The 24,465-nt window shown below is 37.6% G+C and overlaps 4 protein-coding genes across 4 annotated transcripts; 2 read left to right on the forward strand and 2 right to left on the reverse strand.

Annotated features, from left to right (window-relative positions):
• Positions 1 to 6,453: 6,453 nt before the first annotated feature.
• On the reverse strand, positions 6,454 to 7,278 carry LOC125190082 (F-box protein CPR1-like). The gene has a single exon (XM_048087279.1). It carries the CDS (start codon positions 7,276 to 7,278, stop codon positions 6,454 to 6,456), a length of 825 nt encoding a protein of 274 aa, XP_047943236.1.
• A 2,600-nt stretch (positions 7,279 to 9,878) lies between these two features.
• On the reverse strand, positions 9,879 to 12,590 carry LOC125186058 (ankyrin repeat-containing protein At5g02620-like). The gene is made up of 3 exons (XM_048082374.1): positions 12,554 to 12,590; positions 11,634 to 12,213; positions 9,879 to 10,761 (listed from the first exon to the last, which is right to left on the reverse strand). Exons 2-3 carry the CDS (start codon positions 12,198 to 12,200, stop codon positions 10,048 to 10,050), a joined length of 1,281 nt encoding a protein of 426 aa, XP_047938331.1. The 5' UTR covers positions 12,201 to 12,213; positions 12,554 to 12,590; the 3' UTR covers positions 9,879 to 10,047.
• A 2,477-nt stretch (positions 12,591 to 15,067) lies between these two features.
• LOC125191318 (ankyrin repeat-containing protein At5g02620-like) lies at positions 15,068 to 17,183 on the forward strand. Its single transcript, XM_048088845.1, has 2 exons — positions 15,068 to 15,629; positions 16,353 to 17,183. Exons 1-2 carry the CDS (start codon positions 15,204 to 15,206, stop codon positions 17,094 to 17,096), a joined length of 1,170 nt encoding a protein of 389 aa, XP_047944802.1. The 5' UTR covers positions 15,068 to 15,203; the 3' UTR covers positions 17,097 to 17,183.
• Positions 17,184 to 21,521: 4,338 nt separating this feature from the next.
• Positions 21,522 to 22,606, forward strand: LOC125190083 (ankyrin repeat-containing protein At5g02620-like). Its single transcript, XM_048087280.1, has 2 exons — positions 21,522 to 21,794; positions 21,875 to 22,606. Exons 1-2 carry the CDS (start codon positions 21,522 to 21,524, stop codon positions 22,604 to 22,606), a joined length of 1,005 nt encoding a protein of 334 aa, XP_047943237.1.
• The last annotated feature ends 1,859 nt before the right edge of the window (positions 22,607 to 24,465 follow it).

The raw sequence follows: 24,465 nt of genomic DNA on the forward strand, positions 1-24,465 counted from the left end.
CCGTTTTTGCCCGTGGACGTAGCCAACACAACGTTGGTGAACCACGTAAATTCTGTGTCTATTTACGTTCTTTTGTTTCTCGATTCACAATTGCCCTATTTGTCATAACAAACTGATATCTAGAGCCTTGGTTTTCGAACTAGGGTTTTGAATTCCGCTGCGAGGGTTTTGTCTGGTAAATCGAGATGTCTGCTCTGAACGTGAAGGTTGACAAATTTACCGGGAGAAATAGTTTTGGTTTATGGCAGATCAAGATGCGATCTCTGCTGAAGCAGCAGGGTTTGTGGGAGCCGCTAAAAACAAAGAAGGCTACGGAGGATGATAAGGAGTGGACAACCCTAGACGAAAAGGCCCACTCGACCATCATATTGAGCCTGTCCGACGATGTTATCATCGAAGTTGCGGATCAGGAGACGGCTGCTGCTCTTTGGGCGAAGTTGGAGAGTCTATACATGACGAAGTCTCTAACCAACAAGTTGCTCTTGAAGCAACGTTTGTTTCGGTTACGCATGCAGGAAGGTACGCCCCTTCGGGATCATCTGGAAAATTTGAATAAAATTTTGCTAGATTTGCGTAATGTTGAAGTTAAAGTAGAAGACGAGGATGTTGCTTTAATTTTTCTTGTGTCTCTGCCTGAATCTTACGAAAATTTTGTTGAGTCTTTTATGACTGGAAAGGAAACTCTTTCGTTGGAGGATGTTCGATCTGCTCTCCACATCAGAGAGGATCGTCAACAAGCAACGAGTTCAGCCACAGAAGATCTGCCATCGGGATTATCTGTTACGGGTAAAGGACAGAAGAAATTTGGACAGAAGAAGCAGAACTCAAAAGGTTCAAAAGGTCCTAAAGGCCCTAAGCCAGATGACATCTGCAGATATTGTAAAGAACCAGGGCATTGGAAGGTTGATTGTCCAAGGATAAAGAAGAAATTGGGCAAGAAGGACGATGCTAACGGTTCTGCGACTGTGGCAGAAGCTGATGACACAAATTCGGAAGAAGAATTGGCCTTGGTTGCGGATGAACAGCCACACTGTAATGATGTGTGGATTTTGGATTCTGGAGCGTCATATCATCTCTGTCCTCACAGGGAGTATTTCAACACTTATGAGCAGATAGATGGAGGCAATGTTACCATGGCCAACAGTGTTGTCTGCAAGGTGGTTGGCATCGGCTCAATCGGGATTAGGACTCATGATGGGGTCTTCTGCACCTTGAACGATGTTAGACATGTTCCACAGATGACGAAGAATCTGATATCCCTGAGTACATTTGATAGTAAGGGGTTCAGTTTCAAAGGTGAAGGTGGAGTAATGCGTATTTTGAAAGGTTCGAAGGTGGTTCTGACAGCTTTGAAACGGGGTACCTTGTATGTTCTGAGAGGTTCCATCGTAGCAAATTCTGCTGATATTGCATCATCCGAGGTTGCAACCAAGGATATGACCAAGCTGTGGCATATGAGGCTCGGTCATATGGGAGAACGTGGCATGAGAATCATGTCGAATCGTGATTTTCTTTCGGGCCATAAGGTGCAGAAACTTGATTTCTGCGAACACTGTGTGTTGGGGAAGCTTCATCGCAGCAAGTTTCCAAAGAAGGGTGTTCATCGAACGAAGGGGACACTTGACTACATTCATATGGATTGTTAGGGTCCCTCACGTGTTGAGTCTATTGGAGGACGCAAGTATTTTGTGTCGATGATTGATGACTACTCGTGAATGACTTGGGTGTTTATGATGAAGCATAAAGGTGAGGCATTCAAGAAGTTCAAAGAGTGGAAGACTCTAATTGAAAACCAGACTGGGAAGAAGATCAAGCGATTGAGAACAGATAACGGTCTGGAATTTTGTTCGTATGAGTTCGATGAGTTTTGTAGGAGTGAAGGGATCGTTCGCCATCACACCGTTAGACATACACCACAGCAGAATGGTGTGGCAGAACGCATGAATCAGACGTTGTTGGAGAGAGCAAGATGCATGCTCTTCCAAGCCGGTTTGACTAGGAAGTTTTGGGCAGAGGCAGTAAACACGGCTTGTTATCTGATCAACCGTGGACCTCACACTGGCATTGATTGCAAGACACCGTACGAGGTATGGTCTGATTCACCTGCACGATTACTCTATGTTGAGAGTTTTTGGGAGTACTGTTTACTATCATGTGAGTGAAGGTAAATTGGAGCCAAGAGCTAAGAGGGGAGTATTTGTAGGTTATGGAGATGGAGTTAAGGGGTACAGAATTTGGTCATCTTCAGAGGGTAGAATTATTCTCAGTCGGAATGTGGTATTTGATGAAAATTCTATGCTTAACTCTACTATGAAGTCTATTGCTACAGAGGATTTGGATGGTGTTGATGAACAGGTGGAGCTGCAAGTCACTCATGATGTGAGTGAATCACAACTCCAAGGTGGAGAAGATCAACACACTACTGCTGAAGCCGCCGATACTTCTAGTTCGGATGTTCATCCACAAGCTCGTCAGAGAAGCATTGCTATTGACAGAGCTAGGAGGACAAATGTGAAGCCTCCGTTGAGGTATGGTTTTGAGGATATGATGGCATATGCATTGCAGGTTGCCAATGAGGTCGAAGATGAGCCTTCGGCAGATGAACCACCTACCTACAAGGAAGCTATTTCAGGCAGTGAGCGTGCCAAGTGGCTCGCTGCAATGCAAGAAGAGATAGAATCACTTTTGAAGAACCTGACTTGGGAATTGGTTCCACGGCCTAAGGGGAGAAAGATTGTTACTTGCAAATGGATTTTCAAGAAGAAGGAAGGCACTACACCAGATGAGGACATTAGATACAAGGCTCGTCTAGTTGCAAGAGGGTTCACGCAAAAGGAGGGGGTTGACTATAATGAGATATTCTCACCAGTGGTCAGACATACTTCCATCAGAGTGTTACTTGCGATAGTTGCACATTATGATTTGGAGCTTGAGCAACTAGATGTGAAGACGGCTTTCCTACACGGATTGCTTGAGGAGGATATCTACATGACTCAGCCAGAGGGATTTGTGGTTCCGGGCAAGGAGGATTATGTGTGCAAGTTGAAGAAGTCCTTGTATGGACTAAAGCAGTCTCCGAGGCAGTGGTATAAGAGGTTTGATAGTTACATGATCAAGCTGGGATTCAGCAGGAGTCCGTATGATTGTTGTGTCTATCACAACAAAGCTGACGATGGTTCTATGGTCTATATTGTTCTATATGTGGATGATATGCTCATAGCTGCGAAGTCAAAGTCTGAAGTACAGAAGTTGAAAGCTTAGCTTAGTGTTGAGTTTGATATGAAGGATTTGGGTGTTGCGAAGAAAATTCTGGGCATGGAGATTTCTAGAGATAGAGAAAAGAAAAAGCTTTCTCTGTCACAGAAGAGCTACATTGAGAAGATTTTGTCAAGATTTGGCATGTCTGCATCTAAGGCTATTGATATTCCAAGTGCCACAAACATTCATTTGTCATCTGATCTTGCACCGAAATCCGAAGTTGAGGAGGAGTACATGTCTCGAGTCCCGTACTCTAATGCGGTAGGGAGTTTGATGTACGCCATGGTCTGTACTAGGCCAGATATAGCGCATGCTGTCAGCGTTGTTAGCAGGTTCATGGGAAATCCTGGAAAGGAGCACTGGCAGGCTGTGAAGAGGATTTTTCGTTACTTGAGAGGTACGTCTGATGTTGGTCTCATTTATGAAGGTGATACTCACTGTTTAGTGACTGGTTATTCTGATTCTGACTACGCTGGAGATGTCGATAGTAGAAGATCTATGACCGGTTATGTTTTCACTCTTAGTGGTTCTGTTGTTAGTTGGAAAGCAACTTTGCAGTGCGCAGTTACTTTGTCTACTACTGAAGCAGAGTATATGGCATTGACAGAAGCTTGCTAAAGAGGGAATATGGTTGCAAGGGCTAGTTGGTGATCTTGGTTTACATCAAGATCAAGTTGTTGTGTTCTGTGACAGTCAGAGCGCTATTTGTTTAGCCAAGGATCAAGTCCATCATGAAAGGACTAAGCATATTGATGTGAGGTATCATTTTCTAAGAGATGAGAAGAGAATTGAGGTGAAGAAAGTAGGTACTGCTGATAATCCTGCTGATATGTTCACCAAGTCGGTCCCGCAGAGCAAGTTCCAATATTGTTTGGACTTGCTTAATGTCATGAGCTGTTAGTTGCCCGTGGAGGGCAAATCTGAGGCAAGAATGGAGAAGTTTGTTCGTCTGGTGTTATGATGATGCGTCTGCAAGGGAGAATTTAAGTCAAGGTGGAGATTTGTTAGTATGCCTTGAATTTGTATAGGATTAGGTTTCCTAATAGGGATAGGATTATGTTTCCTAAGCCCAGTCTGTCTAATGTGTGCCTATATATATGGGAGTAGAGCACATAATCTGTATCTGAAAACTGCAGTCATAATACAATTTGTTCTCCGTTTTTGCCCGTGGACGTAGCCAACACAACGTTGGTGAACCACGTAAATTCTGTGTCTATTTACGTTCTTTTGTTTCTCGATTCACAATTGCCCTATTTGTCATAACAATGTTGTTCCTCCCCTAGGCTATACAAAGAGAGAGGAGGTGGAGTACCTTCGTAAATCATATCTTCGCAAGAAGGATAAGAACAAGATCAAGAGGTCACACTAAACGGTTGGTATTGTTTTAGATTTCACAAAACACTTGGTGAACTTTTTAGTTGCTTCTCTGATTTGAATTTGTTGGGACAATTTCACTAAACCCTAGTTCCTTATGCTTTGATCTGGTACTGTTTTGAATTTGATATGAGTTTTCCGTACTGTTTTGAATTTGTAAGGATTTGTTGGTGCTATATTCATATATTTTGCTACTACTACTTGTTTTGGTAGCTTTGAGTTTGAGTCAAGATTTAGACACCCATATTCCTTGTCGATTGTGGGCTTAATTATGAACCCCATTATCTGTACGTAGTCAATTTTATTTTCGGATTTAAGTGATACAATCGGATATCTAAATATGAAATTGACGTAATTAAATTCAAATAAATTCATTTGATGAAATATCATCATATTAAGAAAGAATGTAACATAGAGGAGAAAATAAGAAATGAAAATAAAACGAGATGGAAGGGAATACAACAATTGTAATTATTTGATTGTCTAATACAACGTCATTTCTCTCTCTATCTCTTCATTAAGTTAGAGGTAGACAATCAAATTTCTACCTCTTCTATGTGGAATCATATTTTACTGAAATTATTTAACCTTATGCAACATAAATTTATTTTTAAGTGTACTATATATGTGTACGGCGTTGAAAATTGAAATGGTCATTTTTTCTCTTCATCTTCTCTCTCTAATTGACTTTGGGTCCCAAAAAATCTGGAGAACAAGTAGTACTCCATCTCAGAATTTGAGGTAAATTTTGTTCTTGCAACGTGTTGAATATTTCAATACATGTTATATGTTCGGTTTAGTCATCATAAATAAAAAATAGTTGTAATTATTAAATTTTTGTTGGGAATAATAACTGCTGTTGAGAATTTAGTAAATCTTAATTGGCCTTAATTGGGATTAAAACTTTCCCCTATATAAAATTATGAATTCGCCATTGGAAATAATCAATTTCTAGAGTTCTTATAAGTCACAATTTCTTATTAATTCCACACAAATTATACTCCAACATCATTTTTAATTTTATATATGACTATGATAAATACGCGCGGCTTGGCTATAGACTATAGTAGTACTCCATTTCCTTGAGTTATTACTATCAACTTATGGCCTGCTTTATGCAAAAACTAGTCATCACCTACAAACTATGCATTCAAAATTCTCATATTTTATTTTCTAAAATATTCTACTCCTATATAATAGTAACTGGTAGCAAGTTTAAGCACATCACTTTGACTTGGCACACTACAATTTTGCGACTAAATATAAATTTGATTCCATAATTATATTTTCATCAACTAATATACTACTTAGAAGTATTTTAATTCAATGTTTGTTTTGTATCATGTACTACAGTAGTACAATTTATTTTGCTATATCAAAACAACTCAAAGTTGAAGCTATAAGTTGATAATCTACCAACACAAACCGATCGATAATACGTACAACATAAAATAAAATTCTAATAATTGAGAGAACTAATTAACAAACAATAATACTCCCTCCGTTTCACCATAGTTGAGGCGGAACTTTTCGGCACGGAGTTTAAGAAAGGTATGTTGAGTGTGTTGAATAAATAGATAAAATAAGTAAGAGAGAGAAAAAGGTGGAGAGAATAAAGTAAAAAGTGAATAAAGTAGAGAGAAAAAAGTAGGAGAGAGTAAAGTAAGAAAGAGAAAATAATTACTATATTTGGAAACGACTCAACTATGAAGAAACTTCCCGAAACGGTAAAATGACTCAACTATGGTGAAACGGAGGGAGTATAAAATAGTACGTTTGAAATAGATTCCGACAAGCTATATAACCATTATAAAATCCCAATTAAAGCAACTTAACCCTCATATTCTTCATCACCAAGGATTTGAGCGAAACAAAATTTGGATTATGAATAACTAAGTTGGATCTAGCATGGTTCCTCTCTTTCTTGATCTCTCTAATATCTTTAGTCGTATCCGAGTAGTAAAATAATCGAGCAGATAAATGCAAGGCGAGTAAGATCCCGCCATCTTTGAATGCTTTGACGGGATAAAGCGGGTCATGACAGTGATTTTGGAAATCTATAACTAAATCAAGATCTCTCCCGCTCGTATAATCATGTAAATTATAAGGACGATTACCTTTGACACGGCGATGGAAAAAATCAGGAAGTCTGTACATAGATGGTTTTCTCTTGATAACATAATCCTTAGTCCATGATTTGTCATCTCCATATTTCTTCATGCACCATATTTTAGTCACATCATGATTTGCATCATCGCTAAAGCACAAGCGTCCCTTCAAAGCAGATAGCTCATACCACGTGCCTTCATTATGATTTTGAACAGCACTAGGACATGAAAAAAATTTAAATAGCTTGGTCTCAAGATCAAGGCAAAAAACTCTAGGAGGATCAGTGAATGACTTGTAAATATCAAATAGAAGCCAATGAAGATTTCCATTCACCAAAGTAGGTAGAAATTCATGTTGATACCAGAATACCAATTGGCTATCAATTGGGATGTTTTTCCATTGCCCTATTCCTAGATTGTATACTTGACAGGTAAGGAGAAAATCAACCTCATCATGAAACCTAACAATCTTGTACTGCCCACTTATGCTCACTCCAAACCCAAATACATATTCATCCGAAGAAGACTCACGGCCCATCTCGATCGTGACGTAATCTCGGGTGATTGGATTGCATATGAATAGTTCGATCGGGGAGTCAAAGTAGATCATTAAGAGCAAGCCATTTACTGAGCTATGTATAAATGGCTTATTAGGGCCCGGAAAACTGTGAGGGTAGAGAACCGAACCTCTTGATGGTTTTTGTATAATTTCATTGCCACCAATAAACCCCAAGAGGCTGTGAGCCCTTGAGAATTTGAGGTCTTCAAAGGCAGGGAGGCGGGAGGAGGTCAAGGCCGCATGATGGGAATGCAACAGAGGCAAAGTCGGGGGACTCCACTAGATCGCTCCATGACTAGCAAACACACTTGGAGATCATGATGGTTTGAACGGGGAGTCTTGAGAGGACGTCAGGGGCGGATGTACATGCATCCTACAAGGGGCAAATGCCCCACCTCAAAAAAATTCATTAGTGCTATTTTGATCATTATTTATAATTTTTTTTTGAAATACCATTACAAATGTCCCTTCTAAAATCCTTAAAGTGTCTTTGTATGGAATTTTGCCCCACCTATATAGAATTTCTGGATCCGTCCCTGGAGGACGCCGATGATGATTTCTCGTGGAAGATCATTCAACCTATCGATTTCCATAATTTGGAATTGAGCTTGGAGAGAAGAGAACGAGATAAGGGTTGTGGCCGCGGATTTTGTGATACTATTGACGATATTAATATATATAGTGAGAGTAAATCTCTAGACTAATTCATCTATTATTAGTACAATAAATTATTTCCATGTATAGTATTTACAGTAGTACGTCTAGTATTTTCCTTTACCCGTCACTTTTCATATGATTTAGGAATTTGACTATTTAAATTGAATTTTCCTTGTACATGATAGTAGTATTATTTTCCTTAATTTTAACAGTCACGTTATTTGAGGAAATAATTTCATCTATTATTAATTACTACAAATTAGTGAATTCTTCTGCAGTATTATTTAAATATTATTTCCATGTATAGTACCCGCCAATTTTCATAATTCATGAATCATGATGATGCATTCCACTCTTCAATTCGCGGTGAATTGCATTCCTTCATTCTCTCTGAAATAACCAGCATATATGCAAAAACAAGGAAATTCATAATTATAAATGCATAATTAGATACTACTATTAATTAATTAATATCACATAATTTAACTTGTGATATAAAATACCTTATAGACAATCTGGAAATATTTTTAATTCATCAAAATTTAAAGAAGAGGCCAATTCTTTATTAAGACTTTTTTTGTCTTGGTCAGCAAAGTCAATAGCTTGATTTAAATTTGTCAATTTAGTTCAATAATAAACGACTGAGTCTGTACTCTTTGATAAGTGGTTTGACTGCAAATCTAAAATTGCACGACTGGAAAAATAAATCGAGTCAATGAAAAAGTTGGGCCACTAAAAATTAATCATGTAATGAGATGCCCAATTTGATGGTAGATTGGTAGATATATTTATGAAAAGGTATGAAACCATTTAATATTCTTAGTTCTAGAGTTTTTTTTTTGGTCAAATTGGTATTGTCTTTCTTATCATTTTCTTTTCTTAAAAAATTGGAAATAAATTAATTAATTATCACACACGCTGACACGCACAAGCATATTTAATCTGCTTAATGTTTGGTTGTCTTCGACCTCTACAATTTTATAAGAGCTCAAATAGAGAAAATAAAGCAAGCTAGAAATATTTTTTTTATTAAAAAATACTCCATATAATTTCAATCTCTTTTAAGGAACTTGTAAGTATATGTACTTATAAAGATGTCAAATATTATATTAATATAAAATGTGACCCTATATGAAGAGTACTATTTTAGGTAAAATCACACAAGCTAGATAGTATTCTTTAAAAAAATCAAACACTCGACAAAAATGGTTACTGATCTATATTTCTGGGCCTCCAGAAGAGTGGAAGTAGAATGTAGTTTGGGCCCGACCCATACGGTAAAGCTATTTGAAACATTTTTTGGGTTATAATTTGGACTAATATTTGGACCCTTTTAGTTTACTAAACTATGAATTAAAATATAGATTAGCTTAGTTAAATTTAACTATTTAAAAAATAAATAAAATTGAGGCCATATAAAAGAAATACATACTATTAAAATAAAACCAACATTCTAATCCAGAACCCAGAACTATCTCAATATTATGTATTAAAATTATCAACACAAAGACAAAACTTTCTCAATAGATTTGTGTTGATAAAATTATGTCTTTGTGTTGAGATTTAAATTTACATGTTATGTTGAGAAAGTTATACTTATATATTGAGAAATTTTCAACATAATGTTGAAATTCTGGGTTCTGGATTGAGAATTAGTTAGCATTTGATTATAGCCCTGTCCTTATATAGCATTAGGATTGAGAAATTTTCAACATAATGTTGAAATTCTGGATTCTGGATTGAGAATTAGTTAGCATTTGATTATAACCCTAAAATCCTTATATACATACATTTATTTCGATAAATAAGGCCTTGAGCCCCAAACAGTAGGTAAGCTTTATTTGTGGAATTAAGTACATTAAGTGATGAGCTTATCTTGATTAATTAATTAAACATGAACGTTGTAGAAGAAGATACATATATAGTATGAGAAAGAGAGATTTTTATTTCACTCAAAATCAATCGTTCACAATGAAGAGATGATCCATTTTATAGTATAGAAGGATGACTCAAAAACAACCAATGGAAAACAAGCTAAGAAGACTCGTAACAAAGCTGATTATTTCTCACACAATTAACGGCTCTTTTGCTTCAAACATTTGAGCTCATCTCTCCACTCTTGGGATCTCTTTTTCCTCCATTCTTCACTCTCAACATACTAATTAATTTAACACATCTTTTCCATAATCTCCGCAACAAAGCTCTGACTTTATGCAGTAAGACGGTGAGTCCGAAGAAGCTGCATGACACAATAATGATGACGTTGATGATTTTGGTGAGCGACCGGGCTCGCGTGCCGGGTGCAATGACCAAGAGCGAGCCTGCGAAGCTGACTGCGATAGAAGCGAGCGATATCCAGACAGCGTACGAGGAGAAGACCAGCACAAATTTTTTGCCAAGCTTCCATGGCGCGGAGACCAAGAATATTGTGAGGAGAGATGAGATGAAAGCTGTGATGATAGCGCCTATGAAGTTGCTGTATATCCTGGGGTGGGTGTTTGCCATGACGGCCTCCCCGGCTGCGTGTGATGGCGTGTCGTCCTGCCACACCCCGCCTGGGGGGCTCACTATGGCTTGGAAGGCCATGGTCGCGATCAGGGTCATCACCACCATTGTCTGCTCTCTCTTCTCTGACACTGTTTCGAGAAGATATGGACTTGGCCTTCTTGTTGATATCATTAATATTAGTTCTATTTTCGACGTGTCCATTTCTTCATCGCTCTCTACTACTATTTCTGCTGCTGTTCTGCCCATTGCATTTGTTAGCTTCTTTATTCCATCCCACTGGGCCAAGTACTTTATTATCTGACATACCAAAAATACAAAACTCAAATTACTTCCAAATTGGTACCATCAACTTGATTTAAAGGATTTATTTATTTGATGGTGTGAGCGTCGATAAAAAATCATAACCCTAAAACACTACATAATTAATTAAATGTCACTCAATCGGTCGCACATCCATTCAATTAAGTCAGAATCTGTCATCAGTGTGTGTGATGTGATAGGAAAAAAATATACTCCCTCCATCCCGGCTAAGATGACACATTCTTTAGCCGGCACGGAATTTTAAGAGTTATTGGTTAAAGTGTTTAATTGAAGAGAGAAAATGTGGATATAGGTATTAAAGTATAGAGATAAAGAAATATGGATATTTTAATAGGAGTGAGAAAAAGTGGTTGAGTGTATTAATTGGAGAGAGAAAGTTTCTAAAAAAGGAAATGTGTCATCTTAATTGGGACAAACTAAAAAGGAAAACGTGTCATATTAAGCGGGACGGAGGGAGTAATAATATTTCAAAAACTTACTCCATTCGTCCCACATAATTTTACACAGTCTGACTTGGCACGGGTTTTAAGAAATGCAATAGAAAGTGAGTTGAAAAAGTTGGTGGGATGTGGGTCCTACTTTTAAAGTATTGGTTTTATAATAAAATGTAAGTAGGAACGAGTTAGTGGAATATGGGGTCCACTGCCAAAAATGATAAAAGTGAAATGAGAAATTATATGGGACGGACTAAAATGGAATACTGGGTAAAATTATGTGGGACGGAGGGAATACGTGATATTAGGCGTTAATAACCTTTATTTATTTATTTTTATATCGAATCGATTGTAAGTATAGGAAAAACAAGAAAACATGTAGTATCATGTATGAATGGGTGGATGAATGGTTACCTCAGCTTGTCTTGGTATGTCCCTAACAGCCCAATGCAAGAGTGTCTCCCCATCATCATCCTGTGCATTGAAAAGGTCACCCAACTTGTCCACCAAAAACTCCAATGCCTTAAGCTGACGATGTTTCACGCACAAATGCAGCACTGTCTGCCCGCGCTGCACTCTCTCCATAGCAGGCAAAGGATCCTTTTCAAGCAGCACTTGTAACATCTCAACATGCCCTTTCATGGCTGCAACATGAATCGGGTTCAAGCCTTGATCGTTTCGACTCCAGCAAATCTCTGGGGCTACCGATAACAATTTTCTGGCGATTTCAAGGTTCCCTTCTTCTGCTACAATGTGAAGAGGAGATGATTTTTGGGAGTCGGAAATCTGAGCTAGCTGCGGATTAAGGTTGAGCACCTCTTCAACGATGTCTACTTGCCTCAGTAGCGTTGCTACGTGCAGAAGATTTCTTGAACATGGAAACGAAACCGTATAAATCAGATATGGATCTTGTTGAAGCAGTTGCCGAAATCTGGTTGCATCCCTTTTTGAGGCAGCATCATAAACTTCTTCCTCAATCATTCTTTCAATCTAACTACAACACAACAAATAATGAATTATAAGAAGCATTTACATGTTTAGTAGTTGGATAATTTATATTTTACAATTAATTAAGTAGAAATAAAATAAAACAAAACATGTAGAAACTAGAACATGAGTAATGAATGCATAGTGCCAAAGTATATATATGCAAGTATAAAAATTACTACTAACCTTTCCATGTGGAGAATATGTAGATGAACGATGGATTAAATAAAAGAGAGTTTTAATTTGGTTAGTATTTTTAAATTAACAAATACTCCTACTCTATATTACAAGAATTATACTACTAGCAAATAAAAATAATTGACCAGTGACGTCGTTACAAAACATACCTTTATTATACTAACGGCTTAGAAGGAGAGATGCTTCATCTCAATTGGCTATATATGAACTATACTATTATATCATCACATTTACATATATATATATAGAATATAGGAGTTTACATGGAACTAAAGCCTGCTGTTCTACACATGCATGTTGGGAATAATTAAATATGCTTTTCTTTCTTTATTTATTAAGATATGCTTGTCTTTAATTTCTTTTTCTACTTTGACATGAGCTTCGTATGTTACGCACATTAAAACTTAAAATTAATTAAAACGGTTTTTTTTTGCGTGAATCATGTTAATTAGTACTTTCTTTTAAAGAGTGACATTTAGGGTTTAGGGTTTAGGGTTTAGGGTTTAGGGTTTAGGGTTTAGGGTTCATGTTAATTAAAACGGTTTATGTGTTAAAGTGGAAAGAGAAAATAATATATTTACACTAATATGAAAGAGAACTTTCTTTTAAAAAAAAAGAGTGACATTTTTTGTGGCCTTGTGGGACAAACTAAAAATAAAAAGGAAATTTGCTTGATGCATTGACGTATTATTACACTAATTTATGTATTAGTACTACTGCGTAAGGTTTTCAGCTTTGCTGTTTGTATGGAACTAATTAATTATTAACTAAAGCTTGTTGTTTTACACATGGTGGGAATAATTAAATATACTTTTCTTTCTTTATTTCTCTCCTATTTTCTTTTCTTTTTACGTTACGCCCTTTAAACTTTATTATTTCTTAGTTTTTTAATGAATCATGCGTATTCTAACTTTCTAAGTTGATTTTAGACGTGTTGGCTGTCTCAATATTTTGAAACGGGCTTTTTTTTTGTTCTGGCACAACAAATTAAATGCTTCAATTATAAGTCTAGATGCATGCAGCTTTAAATTCTTTTCCTTGTTTGGAAGATAGGAATTACTTGACATTTTAATATTGATATATACTTCACTCTAGTTCGGGAAATTTCACGTATGCTACTTGGTATATATATAACTTGAAGATTATGCAGTATCAACTTATAATAGCAAAGAGTAACAAAAAAATATTTTTCTCAAGTGTTGATCTTGTGGTCTGGGCCTTGACTTCATAAAAGCAGAATGCAGGTTAGGCCGACCCATTACATTAACAATTCATACTAATATTTGGACCCACTTAATTAGTTTACCTAAAAATGTTTTTTCTATTTATAACAACACATATGCCCTAATTAAACAATTTTGCAAAGTACAGATACCTTTTTGAAATAAATTGAATTGATGCAATAAATCGACTAAAATCCAGAATATAATTGATTCGTCCTCCTTAGTGTCTTGTTGTATCGAAAAACCTCTGACGAAGCTGACGGACTCATCTCATCTCAACCCCGATAGTTGACGTTCTATTATTCCAAATGTTCTATTATAAATCTAGCGTATGAGTTTGTTATTAATGTGTGTTCTAACTCTTTTTTAAAGGAAGTTCAATTTTTTTTTTATTCTTGTATATTTGTTACTTATTGTGGTGTGTATAGCCGCCATGTAATTATATAATAATAGCATGCAAGTTGCAATGCACTAGCCAACCCAACTTGTTTGTGTTTCTTTAGTGTATATATACACTTCTCAAATATATATATTACTAGTTTTTTTATCTAGTTGGGTTTTGGTTGTCATATGGAGTACTATATATTACTCCCTCCGTCCCCCATAATTTGTCACCATTTAACCCGACACGGGTTTTAAGAAATGTAATAAAAAGTAGGTTGAAAAAGTTAGTGGCATGTGAGTCCTACTTTTATATATTAGTTTTATAATAAAATGTGAGTGAGAATGAGTTAGTGGAATATGAGGCCCACTACCAAAAATGATAAAAGTGAAAGGTGACAAATTTTTAGGGACGGACGTAAAAGGAAATAGGTGATAAATTTTGAGGGACGGAGGGAGTAGTAGTTTTTTTTTTTATCTAGTTGGTTTTGGTTGTCCTTTTTCTTGAATAACTTGAGCATCCTCTTTTGAATACGTACGGACCCCATGGATCCAATATATCTTGTAATTGAAAAGTAGGAAGTTAGGAAGAATCTTCTTATGGGTCTACCTAGCCTTCTTTGTCAAAGCTTTAATTGATCATACATGTGCGTGTGAATAAGCATAGCATATATACTAGAGATCAAATAGAAACTTTTGTCCCCTATACTTTTAGTAACTCTATTGTGTAATAATTTTCATGTTTATAATCATATTTATGTGGTAATATTTCTTTACATATTATACTTAATTTTATATAGTAAATTATTTATAAATTACACATTAATATTTTAGTATAGTAGTATACATGGATTCAGTGGATCTGATCTTGTGATGCTTGAGAGTGTATACTTTTCTTTGGTCAATCTTGACATATAGAAAGAGAGAAGGGGCCGGTATGTCTTTGCTTAAGCATTTCCTAGGGCTTTCTTGCAAGAGATAAACAAAGTGGTTGTACACTATATATAGAAATGCATCATGTCTGTATTCATAACAATAAGAAAAAAATATGATGGGAGAAGCACTAGAGAAGAAACTCTATAATGTTGTATCAAAAGGGGATGTAGCAACATTTTCACAACTTCTCCAACAAGATCCGTATCTTGTTCAAACACTTCAATTTCCATGTTCAAGAAATATTCTCCACATAGCAACAATGCATGGACAAACATCCATTGTTGAAGAAGTGCTCAACCTTAATCCGAGGCTAGCGCGGATCTCCGACTCCCAAAAATCATCTCCTCTCCACATCGCAGCTGAAGAAGGGCACTTCAAGATTGCCTCGAAATTGCTATCAGTAGCCCCACAGATGTGCTGGTGGCGCGACGACCAAGGCATGAATCCGATTCATCTTGCAGCCATGAACGGGCATGTCGAGATTGTGCAACATCTCCTTGAAGAGAGCTCTTTGCCCGCGATGGAGACACTGGAACGCGGACAGACTGTGCTGCACTTGTGTGTGAAGCATGGGCAGCTTAGGGTTTTGAAGGTTTTGGTGGAGAAGTTGGGAGAGCTTGTGTATGCAAAGGATGATGATGGGGAGACATTATTGCATCTGGCTGTTAGGTGCAATCAACTTGAGGTAATCACACACCAACTCTTTTCTTTCTTGTATTCATCTTTTGAAATACTCGGTGAAAGTAGGGGATGGGAGATAATTAACCTCCTACCAACAAATTTTTCTTCTTTTTTTTTAACTATTTGATTTTTGAAAATTTCAAAAGCAAGATTCAGCTCTCACAAAAATAGTAGACTCCGTGCCATTGAAGACTAGACCAACAAAAATTTAATGCTAGAACTTAGAAAGGGCTGAGTTAATCTGGAAATTATTACTCCCTCCGTTCCATAGTAGTAGAGTCATTTTGTCATTTTGGTACGTTCCATAGTAGTAGAGTCATTTCCTTTTTTTAGTAAAAGTCAACACATTTCTTCTCACCTACTTTACTCTCTCTTACTTTATTCTCTCTACATCTCTCTACCTTTTTCATTTTCTACTTTATTCTTTATTTACTTAACTCACCTAACATAACTTTTCTTAATCTCCGTGCCGAAATGAAATGCCTCCACTACTATGGAACGGAGGGAGTATAATACTACTACTACTACTTATATAAGTTTGACTTTTATAGAGTGGTGTTAATTGCTTTTGAATTTGTGCAGTCTGTTGACTTTTTGAAAATGATACTCTACTACCCTTTTTTAAAATGTACTAGTACTATTGTAAGTGTTTAGACATGCACCCATAATATCCTTGTCGATTGTGGGCTTAAAATCGGATATCTGAATATGAAATTGACATTGTCAGACTATACGATACTTGGTGGACGACAAAACGAAAAGTGTCGAGAATCAAACACGAAACTCGATGGGCAAAACAGCCCTCCAAATCTTGGTGGAGAGTCCTCCGAGCAGCACTACCGACAGCAGCTACTCAGAGATGAAAAACCTGTTAACAAATCTGAAGAATGAGTCAATCTTTCATTTCCAAGTCCTCCCGAAGATGACCGACATCACCATGGTTGTGGTGGTCCTGATCGCCACCATGGCCTTCCAGGGCGGGCTCAGCCCCCCGGGAGGCGTGTGGCTGGACGACACGCCATCCCACAAGGCAGGCGAGGCCGTGCTGGCAACCACCCACCCCGCGAAGTACAGGCACATGTCGAACGCCAACACCACGGCCTTCGTGTCCTCCATCATCACCATCTTCCTCGTCACCACGGGGCTCCCGGCCACGCACTTCCTGTTCATGGCGTCGGCCATGTACGCGATGTGGGTGGCCATGACGGCTATCACGGTCAGCTACGGGGTGGCGCTGTCGGTGATCACACCCGAGGAGAGGGGATACCTGGTGGTCGTGGCGGTGGCGGCGGTGGTGGCGAACGTGTTTGGAGTGCTGGTGGTGTATGCTGTTGTGAGGAAGTTGCATCTGTCGTGGAAGAGGAAGAAGAGGCAGCGCCAAGATCTCACCGCTGATGGGTTCATACGACGTGTTTTTTATTGGATTTTTCAGCATTTGGAGACGCGGGGCTTTTTGAGAGCCGATCGTTGATTTCAGATATATATGAACTAGTGTGATCATATGTTTTATTCAAATTCTTTTGTATGAATGTGTAAATATACTGAAGTAAAATATGAGTATGAGTCAAGTATCTAAATTTAGAAAAGGAAAACAAGCTAAGCAAGGTGATTCGATCTGGGCTCAATAGCTTGGGAATTAGCGATACCACCACACAATTAATGAATGACAACTTACATCGCACACTGCGTAAATTAAATGGGCCAACGTGTCCTCTATTGGATTTTCCGATGTTTGGAGGGGTGTGGATGTTTGAGACGCAATCGTTGAGCTATATAGGAGAGGCTGTGTAACATCTCGAAATTTAGAACCCTAATTTTCGAGCCCTAAAATTTATTATGGATGACGTGGAAGACGTGAATTACTCGATAAATGAATATATTGCATGAGTTTATTTGATTGAGAAGTTTGAAAAGTCAAATTTGTTGACTAATATGATGTGGCATATGTGATTAATTAATTTATGAGGTGAATTATTTGTTTAAGGGTGAGTGAGAATATTAGAGAAAATTTCCATAAATACTAGCCACCTATTTTTTGTGATTTTCGAAAATCACATGTAGGAGGAAAGGAATTATTTTATTTTAGTTGACCTCTTATTTGATTTCTTTCCATACCTAAAATTTAAATATTCTACTAAATCTTTCCATACAAGAGATCTTGCCATATCCTATTTTAGTTAATATTCAAAAATCCATGCCTTATTTAGGCACAAAATACACGCCTATTTCTAGGCCAATGGGGGAGAATTTTTATCTTTATTTTGCTCCGTGATATTTTATTCTACTCCGTAAAATATTCAAAATAAAATCGTGGCAAATTAAATGGCCTAATTTTCGAAAATTAGGGGATTTTGCCCTAGAATCTATTTTTGTTAATTCTTCCTCCCTACTCCATAATATTTATTTATTTAATTGTGGAGAATAAAATCTTACCAAATATTCTATTCTGATTACCTAAAGATCTTGTTGAGCACTATAAATAAGAGAAACACCAACCCTAGCCCCCCATAATTTTCGTCCCCCACCCTTCCCCACTCTCTTAAATTTTTCTTCTTCTACTCTCCAATATTTTGCTATCTTTTGGAGAAGAATCGAAGTTTAATCCAAGAATTCTTGAAGAACCAAGTCTCTACCTTGTTTTCTACCGATCGTTTTTCTCTAAAAAGGTACTTTGTTTAATTATAAGTTTTTCTCCATCTTCTTCTTCTTTCTAACCGATTAATCGGTCTTCTTGAACCCCCATGCATCTTGTTTGAGTGAAATTGGGATAAAAAGAATGTGGGAATATGTATGTGTGTGTGGCGTGTGTGTGTGGGTGACGTGTGTGTGTGTGTGGTGTTTGTGTAGTGTGTGTTTGATGGCTAAATATTCTTGTATGATAAACATGATTTTATTTATTAGTAATGATAAGATAAATCGTTGGGAAAAAGGGAAAAAAAATATCGAGACATGCATGAGTAAAAGTAGTGTTGAACCTAATTTGTGATATGTGCCTATGTGATTAAAAAGGTGAAACCTCGGTTGCGAAACAAGATAACAAAGGAAAGAATATACTCGAAACCTAAGCAGTCGAGGTGGGCTTTACTCTTAAAACTCTCTTTTATTTTTGTCAAAAAAATATTGATTGGAGTTATAAGAGTGGTTTAACTGTTATGCCATGCCTATGTTTGATTTCTTGTGATATTGTGTGTCTGATGCCTAGTTAGTGAGTTCGCTCCATTGGGCTATAGGGCTATGGATATGATTATACGAATTCGGGTCTGAGTATGGGCCGCAAACCCTACCAGGCTGTGTACACGAGGGGATCGAGAGCCGTCCTAGCTAGTCGGCCGATCTCGTGGGTGAAAAGCGTGGCCACGCTTTCGTCGCATCATGGAAAGAATGAGATTGTGATGGTGGAATTTGATGAGGAAATGGGGAGTTATTTTGACTGGCCAGTGTATGAAAATATTTTGTGATACTCGTGATATTCTTTTATAACTGCTTAAAACTCGAGTTTACTATGGTAAGGGTGACATAACTTGTTTAAATAAAATGTTTTGGCAACGAGTCCACTGAGTATTTCAAAATACTCAGCCCTGCATGTGTTATCCTTATGTGCAGGTTGAACAGCGACGAGCGGTGGCGGGTGTTGAGCAAGTTAACTAATTAAGTTGGAAATTATGAACTTCAAGTGTAGTTGTGTCTTCACATATAGCTGCTCTTTCTCTTTGTCGTCTTTCGCTGAGTTTTGATACACTTTAGTATTATTTTGATACTTTGCACTTTTCTTTCGTTTTTGAGGCCTTAGAGTTTTCTTGTGGTTTTTGTCTTTAAACCTATGTCATACTCTTGAGATTTTGATAGTTATTTATGAAACTCCTTTTCTTTTACTTATTTAAGTTTCTAGGTTAAGTTGTTGTCCTAAATGTTCTGATAGTTCCTTCAATTACTTTGGTCTAAACTCTTTAAATGAAACCCTAGCCTATGTTGAATCCCTTAAGTACGTTTTGATAGCAGTCGCCGCATTTACTGTACTTTAGGAAGGCGGGCTGTTACATGCTGCATTGCTGCATTTGTGTGTGAACCAAGGATAATGATGCTAGTGTATTTGGTTGTTATATAGGTGCATCAACTAGAGGTACACATGAGTGCTCGAAAAGTATCGGGAACTGGCACGTTCGCTTGACTCAAGCATGCATGTAGCCTCATCTACTACGACCCCACTCATGTTGTCTCGCTTTCTTTATTATTGCGTCCTCTTCCATCTTCTCAGACTTTCAATTTCCATGCCATTTTAGTTAATGATGCATCACTCAATTTTAAATTGGAGTGATAGCAGCTCCGTAAACTTCTTTTTCACCCACCATTCTTTCCAAACTCTGGGCTTATATTCGGGCCTTGACTTCATAAAAGCAGAATGCAGGTTAGGCCGACCCATACATAAAGATCTTTGAAAGTTTTTATTTGCATGGATTACATACTAATATTTGGACCCACTTAATTAATTAGTTTACCTAAAAATGTTCTTTTATTTATAACATGTTTTTGACGTATGCCCTAATTAAAACATTTTGCAAAGTAAATATACTCCTATAATCCTATTTTTAAATAAATTGAATTGATGCAATAAATCGACTAAAATTCTGACTATAAACTACAATTAATTAATCTTTAGTTTCTCGTTGTATCGGAAAAACCGAGCATCCCTCCGACGAAGCTAGTGCATGGACTCCGCGATCATTGATGTTCTATTATTCCAAATGTTCTAGAAGTATTTTAAATCTAGCCGTATGAGTTAATTATTGATGTGTGTTCTAAATTTTCCAATTGTTTTTATTGATTCTTGATTTTTTGTTACTTATTGTGGTGTGGATAGCCGCCATGCAATTAATAGTAGCATGCAAGTTGCAATATTGCACTAGCCAACTTGTTTGTGCTTCTTTAGTTTATATATAGACTTCTCAATATATGGAGTATATTAGTATTTTTTTTTAAATCTAGTTGGATTTTGCATGGTTATCCTTTTTGAGCATCCTCTTTTGAATATAGACTCCATGGATATAATTTTCAAACGAGAAGTATGAAAATTAGGCAGAATTATCTTCTATTGGGTCTACCTTTATAGGTCTTTTTTTAAGCTTTGTCTAGAATGTATAATCGATACATGTGTGGGTGCATAAGCATAGCATATATAGTAGAGGTCTTTTGGGTCTACCTTTATAGGTCTTTTTTTAAGCATTGTGTAATAATTTTCATGTATATAATCGTATTTATGTGGTAATAGTATTTCTTATTATAATACAGTATATAGTACTTTTATATAGTAGTGAATATTATTTATACATTACACAATAATATTTCCTTTTACACTGTTAGTATATATAGATTCAATGGATCCGGCCTTGTGATGCTTGAGAGGGTAAACTTTTCTTTTGGTCAATCTTAACATCTAGCCAGAGAGAAAGGGGATGGACTTTGTTCAAGCATTTCCTAGGGCTTTCTTGCAAGAGAGAAACAAAATGGTTATACACTATATATAGGAACGCATCATGTGTGTTTTAATAACAATAAGAAAAAAAATTCAAGAAACTAGAGAAACAAAGGCCACTAGAGAATGGTGGGAGAAGCAGTAGAAAAGAAACTCTATGATGCTGCATCTAAAGGGGATGTAGCAACATTTTCAAAACTTCTCCCACAAGATCCCTATCTTGTTGAAACACTTTCATTTCCATGTTCAAGAAATATTCTCCACATAGCAACAATGCATGGGCAAACATCCACTGTTGAACGCTTACTTAACCTTAATCCGAGGCTAGTGCAGATTTCCGACTCCCAAAAATCATCGCCTCTCCACATTGCAGCAGAAGCAGGGCACGTGGAGATCGCCGCGAAATTGTTAATAGTAGCCCCATAGATGTGCTGGTGGCGAAACGACCAGGGCATGAACCCGATTCATCTTGCAGCCATGAACGGGCATGTCGAGATTGCGCAACATCTCCTTGAAGAGAGCTCTTTGCCCGCGATGGAGAGACTGGAACGCGGACAGACTGTGCTGCACTTGTGTGTGAAGCATGGGCAGCTTAGGGTTTTGAAGGTTTTGGTGGAGAAGTTGGGAGAGCTTGTGTGTGCAAAGGATGATGATGGGGAGACATTATTGCATCTTGCTGTTAGGTGCAATCAACTTGAGGTAATTATATATACACCAAACTCTTTTCTTTCTTGTATTTTTTGTTTGAAATATTGAACGTTAAGATTATTCCGTTTCAGACTATTAAATACTTGGTGGACAACAAAAGCGTAGAGAAGCAAACACGAAACTCGATGGGCAAAACAGCCCTCCAAATCTTGAACGAGAGTCCTCCAAGCACCACCACCGCCGCTTCATACTCAAAGATGAGAGATCTGTTAACAAATCTGAAGAACGAGTCATTTTTCGAAGTCCTCCCGAAGATGACGGACGTGACAATGGTGGTGGTGGTCCTGATCGCCACCATGGCCTTCCAGGGAGGGCTCAGTCCCCCGGGAGGCGTGTGGCTAGACAACACGCCATCCCACAAGGCAGGGGAAGCCGTGCTGGCAACCACCCACCCGGACAGATACAGACACATGGTGCACGCCAACACCACGGCCTTCGTGGCTTCCATCATCACCATCTTCCTCGTCACCACGGGGCTCCCGGCCACGCACTTCTTGTTCATGGCGTCGTCTGTGTACGGGATGTGGGTGGCGCTGATCGCTATCGCCATCAGCTACTCAGTGTCGGTGTCGGTGATCACTCCCAATGTAAGGGGGAATCTGGTGGTTGTGACTGCGGGGGCGGTGGCAGCGAACGTGTTTGGAGTGTTGTCGGCATATGTTGTTGTGAGGAAGTTGTATCTGTCGTGGAAGACCAAGAAGCGGCTGCAGCTTAATCTTGCGGATGATGGTTTCATACGTCGTTCTTTTTATTGGATTTTTCAGCTGTTGGAGACCCGAGGGTTTTTGAGAGCCGATCGTTGATACAAGTATTATTTACTGGGGTATGAATTGGTGATCATGGATGTTTAATTCAAACTCTTTTTTTTTTTTTATTAAGATCCATATCTTGTTCATGGAGTCTCATTTGATTTCTATTTTCAAGATATCTTATACATATAGCAGTAATGAATAGATAAAGAGCCAAAGATTGTGAATCGAACCACGTAATATTGTGCGTATTCAAGATATATAGTAGTAGAAGAAAACAAAGTTCAAATCGGAAGATAAAACTACAAAGTTTATAGGGTTTAGGTAATCCTCTTAATTTGTCATAGTATAATTAGCCATTTTTGCTCGATTTCAATACACTCTCTTACTTCTCTTTGACACCAAAAAAAGTTGACCATTTCTTTGTATATAGAGATTTCAATTACTTCTATATAGGTCTTCTAGGAGCATCTCCAATAGCGGCTAGCCCACCGACTAGCCGATTCGCGTCGCTAGCCGGTCGGCTAGCCAAACCATTGGAACCGGCCAGCGGCATTTCGGCTAGCCGATCGGCGAGCTCTAGCCGATTTGCGGGCACTAGCCGACCGCTGGCCGATCCCGCTAGCTGCCATTGTAGGCTCAATTTCGGCTAGCCGGTTGCATTTTTTTTAATATATTTTTTTATGCATTTTTTTATTTATTGTATTTTTTTATTGTATTTTTTTAATGTATTTTTTATGCATTTTTTTATTGCATTTTAAATGTATTTCTTTTATGAATTTTTTTTAATTATGTAATTTTTTTTAGGATGGACCTTTTTTTAATTTATATAAAATTATTACATTTTTATTGCATTTTTTAATGTATTTTTTTAATAAATTAGTGACGAGTAGAGTGGGGCGGTAGCTCGTGTGTGGAAGCCCGGATTTTTTTTTATTATGTAATTTTTTAATTTCAGATATATATGAACTAGCATGAATGTGTGATCATATGTTTTATTCAAATTCTTTTGTATGACTGTGCGAACATATCGAAATAAAATATGAGTAGAATTTTTTTTAACATATCAAATAGTGAGGAATTAGGTAGGTAGAATTTTCTTTGTAGTCAGCCGTGGTCCTCGAATAAAAATATACACCCAACATTTGTGGATAACCTTATTACGTGATAGTGTCTATCCGAAGTTGCTCGAGGCCATAATGGTGGTGGCGGTCCTGATAGCAACGGTGGCATTCCAAACCACCGTGACCCCACCTGACGGAGATGCCATAATGGCACATACTCATCCCACTATATTCAAAGATTCGATGAGATCTAACACCACAACATTCATTGCATCTGTAACAGCCCGCCCTCCTAGGGTACAATAAATGCGGCGAACTGCTACCCAACCGACTCCAAAGAAGTAAATATAGACTAGGGTTACATTTAGAGAGAAATATCAGAGTAATTAATAATGAAGACTTGACCTAGAGATTTAAAAGAGAGAATAGGAAGATATCGTAAATGGTTCAAAAGATCTGAAAGGTATGACATAGTATCCAAGATGAAATCATCAAAATCAATACTAAGGCCTCAAAACGAAAGAATAGAGTGCCATTCAACCGAAACAATATCAGAGTATCAAGACTTAGCGGAAAACGGCCAAGAGAGAAGCATAGTTATGTATGACGACACAACTACACTTAGAGTTCGACATATCCATGTTTTATTAAGCTGCTCAACACCCGCCACCGCTCGTCATCATTCAACCTGCACATAAGGAAAAACACATGCGGGCTGAGTATTTTGAAATACCCGGTGAGCTCGTTGCCAAAACATTTTATTTCAAAAGTTATGCCACCCTTACCAAGTGAACTCGAGTTTTGAGCAGTTAAGAGAATATCACGAGTATCACAAAATATTTTCCATAG

The sequence above is a fragment of the Salvia hispanica genome, chromosome 5 (genome assembly GCF_023119035.1).
Source record: "Salvia hispanica cultivar TCC Black 2014 chromosome 5, UniMelb_Shisp_WGS_1.0, whole genome shotgun sequence".
In the NCBI taxonomy this organism is placed as follows: Eukaryota; Viridiplantae; Streptophyta; class Magnoliopsida; order Lamiales; family Lamiaceae; genus Salvia; species Salvia hispanica.

Excerpts from the sequence above, each read along its gene's own strand:
- LOC125190082 (XM_048087279.1), bottom strand. The coding sequence starts at position 7,278 with ATGGGCCGTGAGTCTTCTTCGGATGAATATGTATTTGGGTTTGGAGTG.
- LOC125186058 (XM_048082374.1), bottom strand. The coding sequence starts at position 12,200 with ATGATTGAGGAAGAAGTTTATGATGCTGCCTCAAAAAGGGATGCAACC. Across the intron at positions 10,762-11,633 it reads ACATACCAAGACAAGCTGAG|ATAATAAAGTACTTGGCCCA; the intron begins GTAACCATTCAT and ends TTGGTATGTCAG.
- LOC125191318 (XM_048088845.1), top strand. The coding sequence starts at position 15,204 with ATGCATGGACAAACATCCATTGTTGAAGAAGTGCTCAACCTTAATCCG. Across the intron at positions 15,630-16,352 it reads TTAGGTGCAATCAACTTGAG|ACTATACGATACTTGGTGGA; the intron begins GTAATCACACAC and ends TGACATTGTCAG.
- LOC125190083 (XM_048087280.1), top strand. The coding sequence starts at position 21,522 with ATGTGCTGGTGGCGAAACGACCAGGGCATGAACCCGATTCATCTTGCA. Across the intron at positions 21,795-21,874 it reads TTAGGTGCAATCAACTTGAG|ACTATTAAATACTTGGTGGA; the intron begins GTAATTATATAT and ends ATTCCGTTTCAG.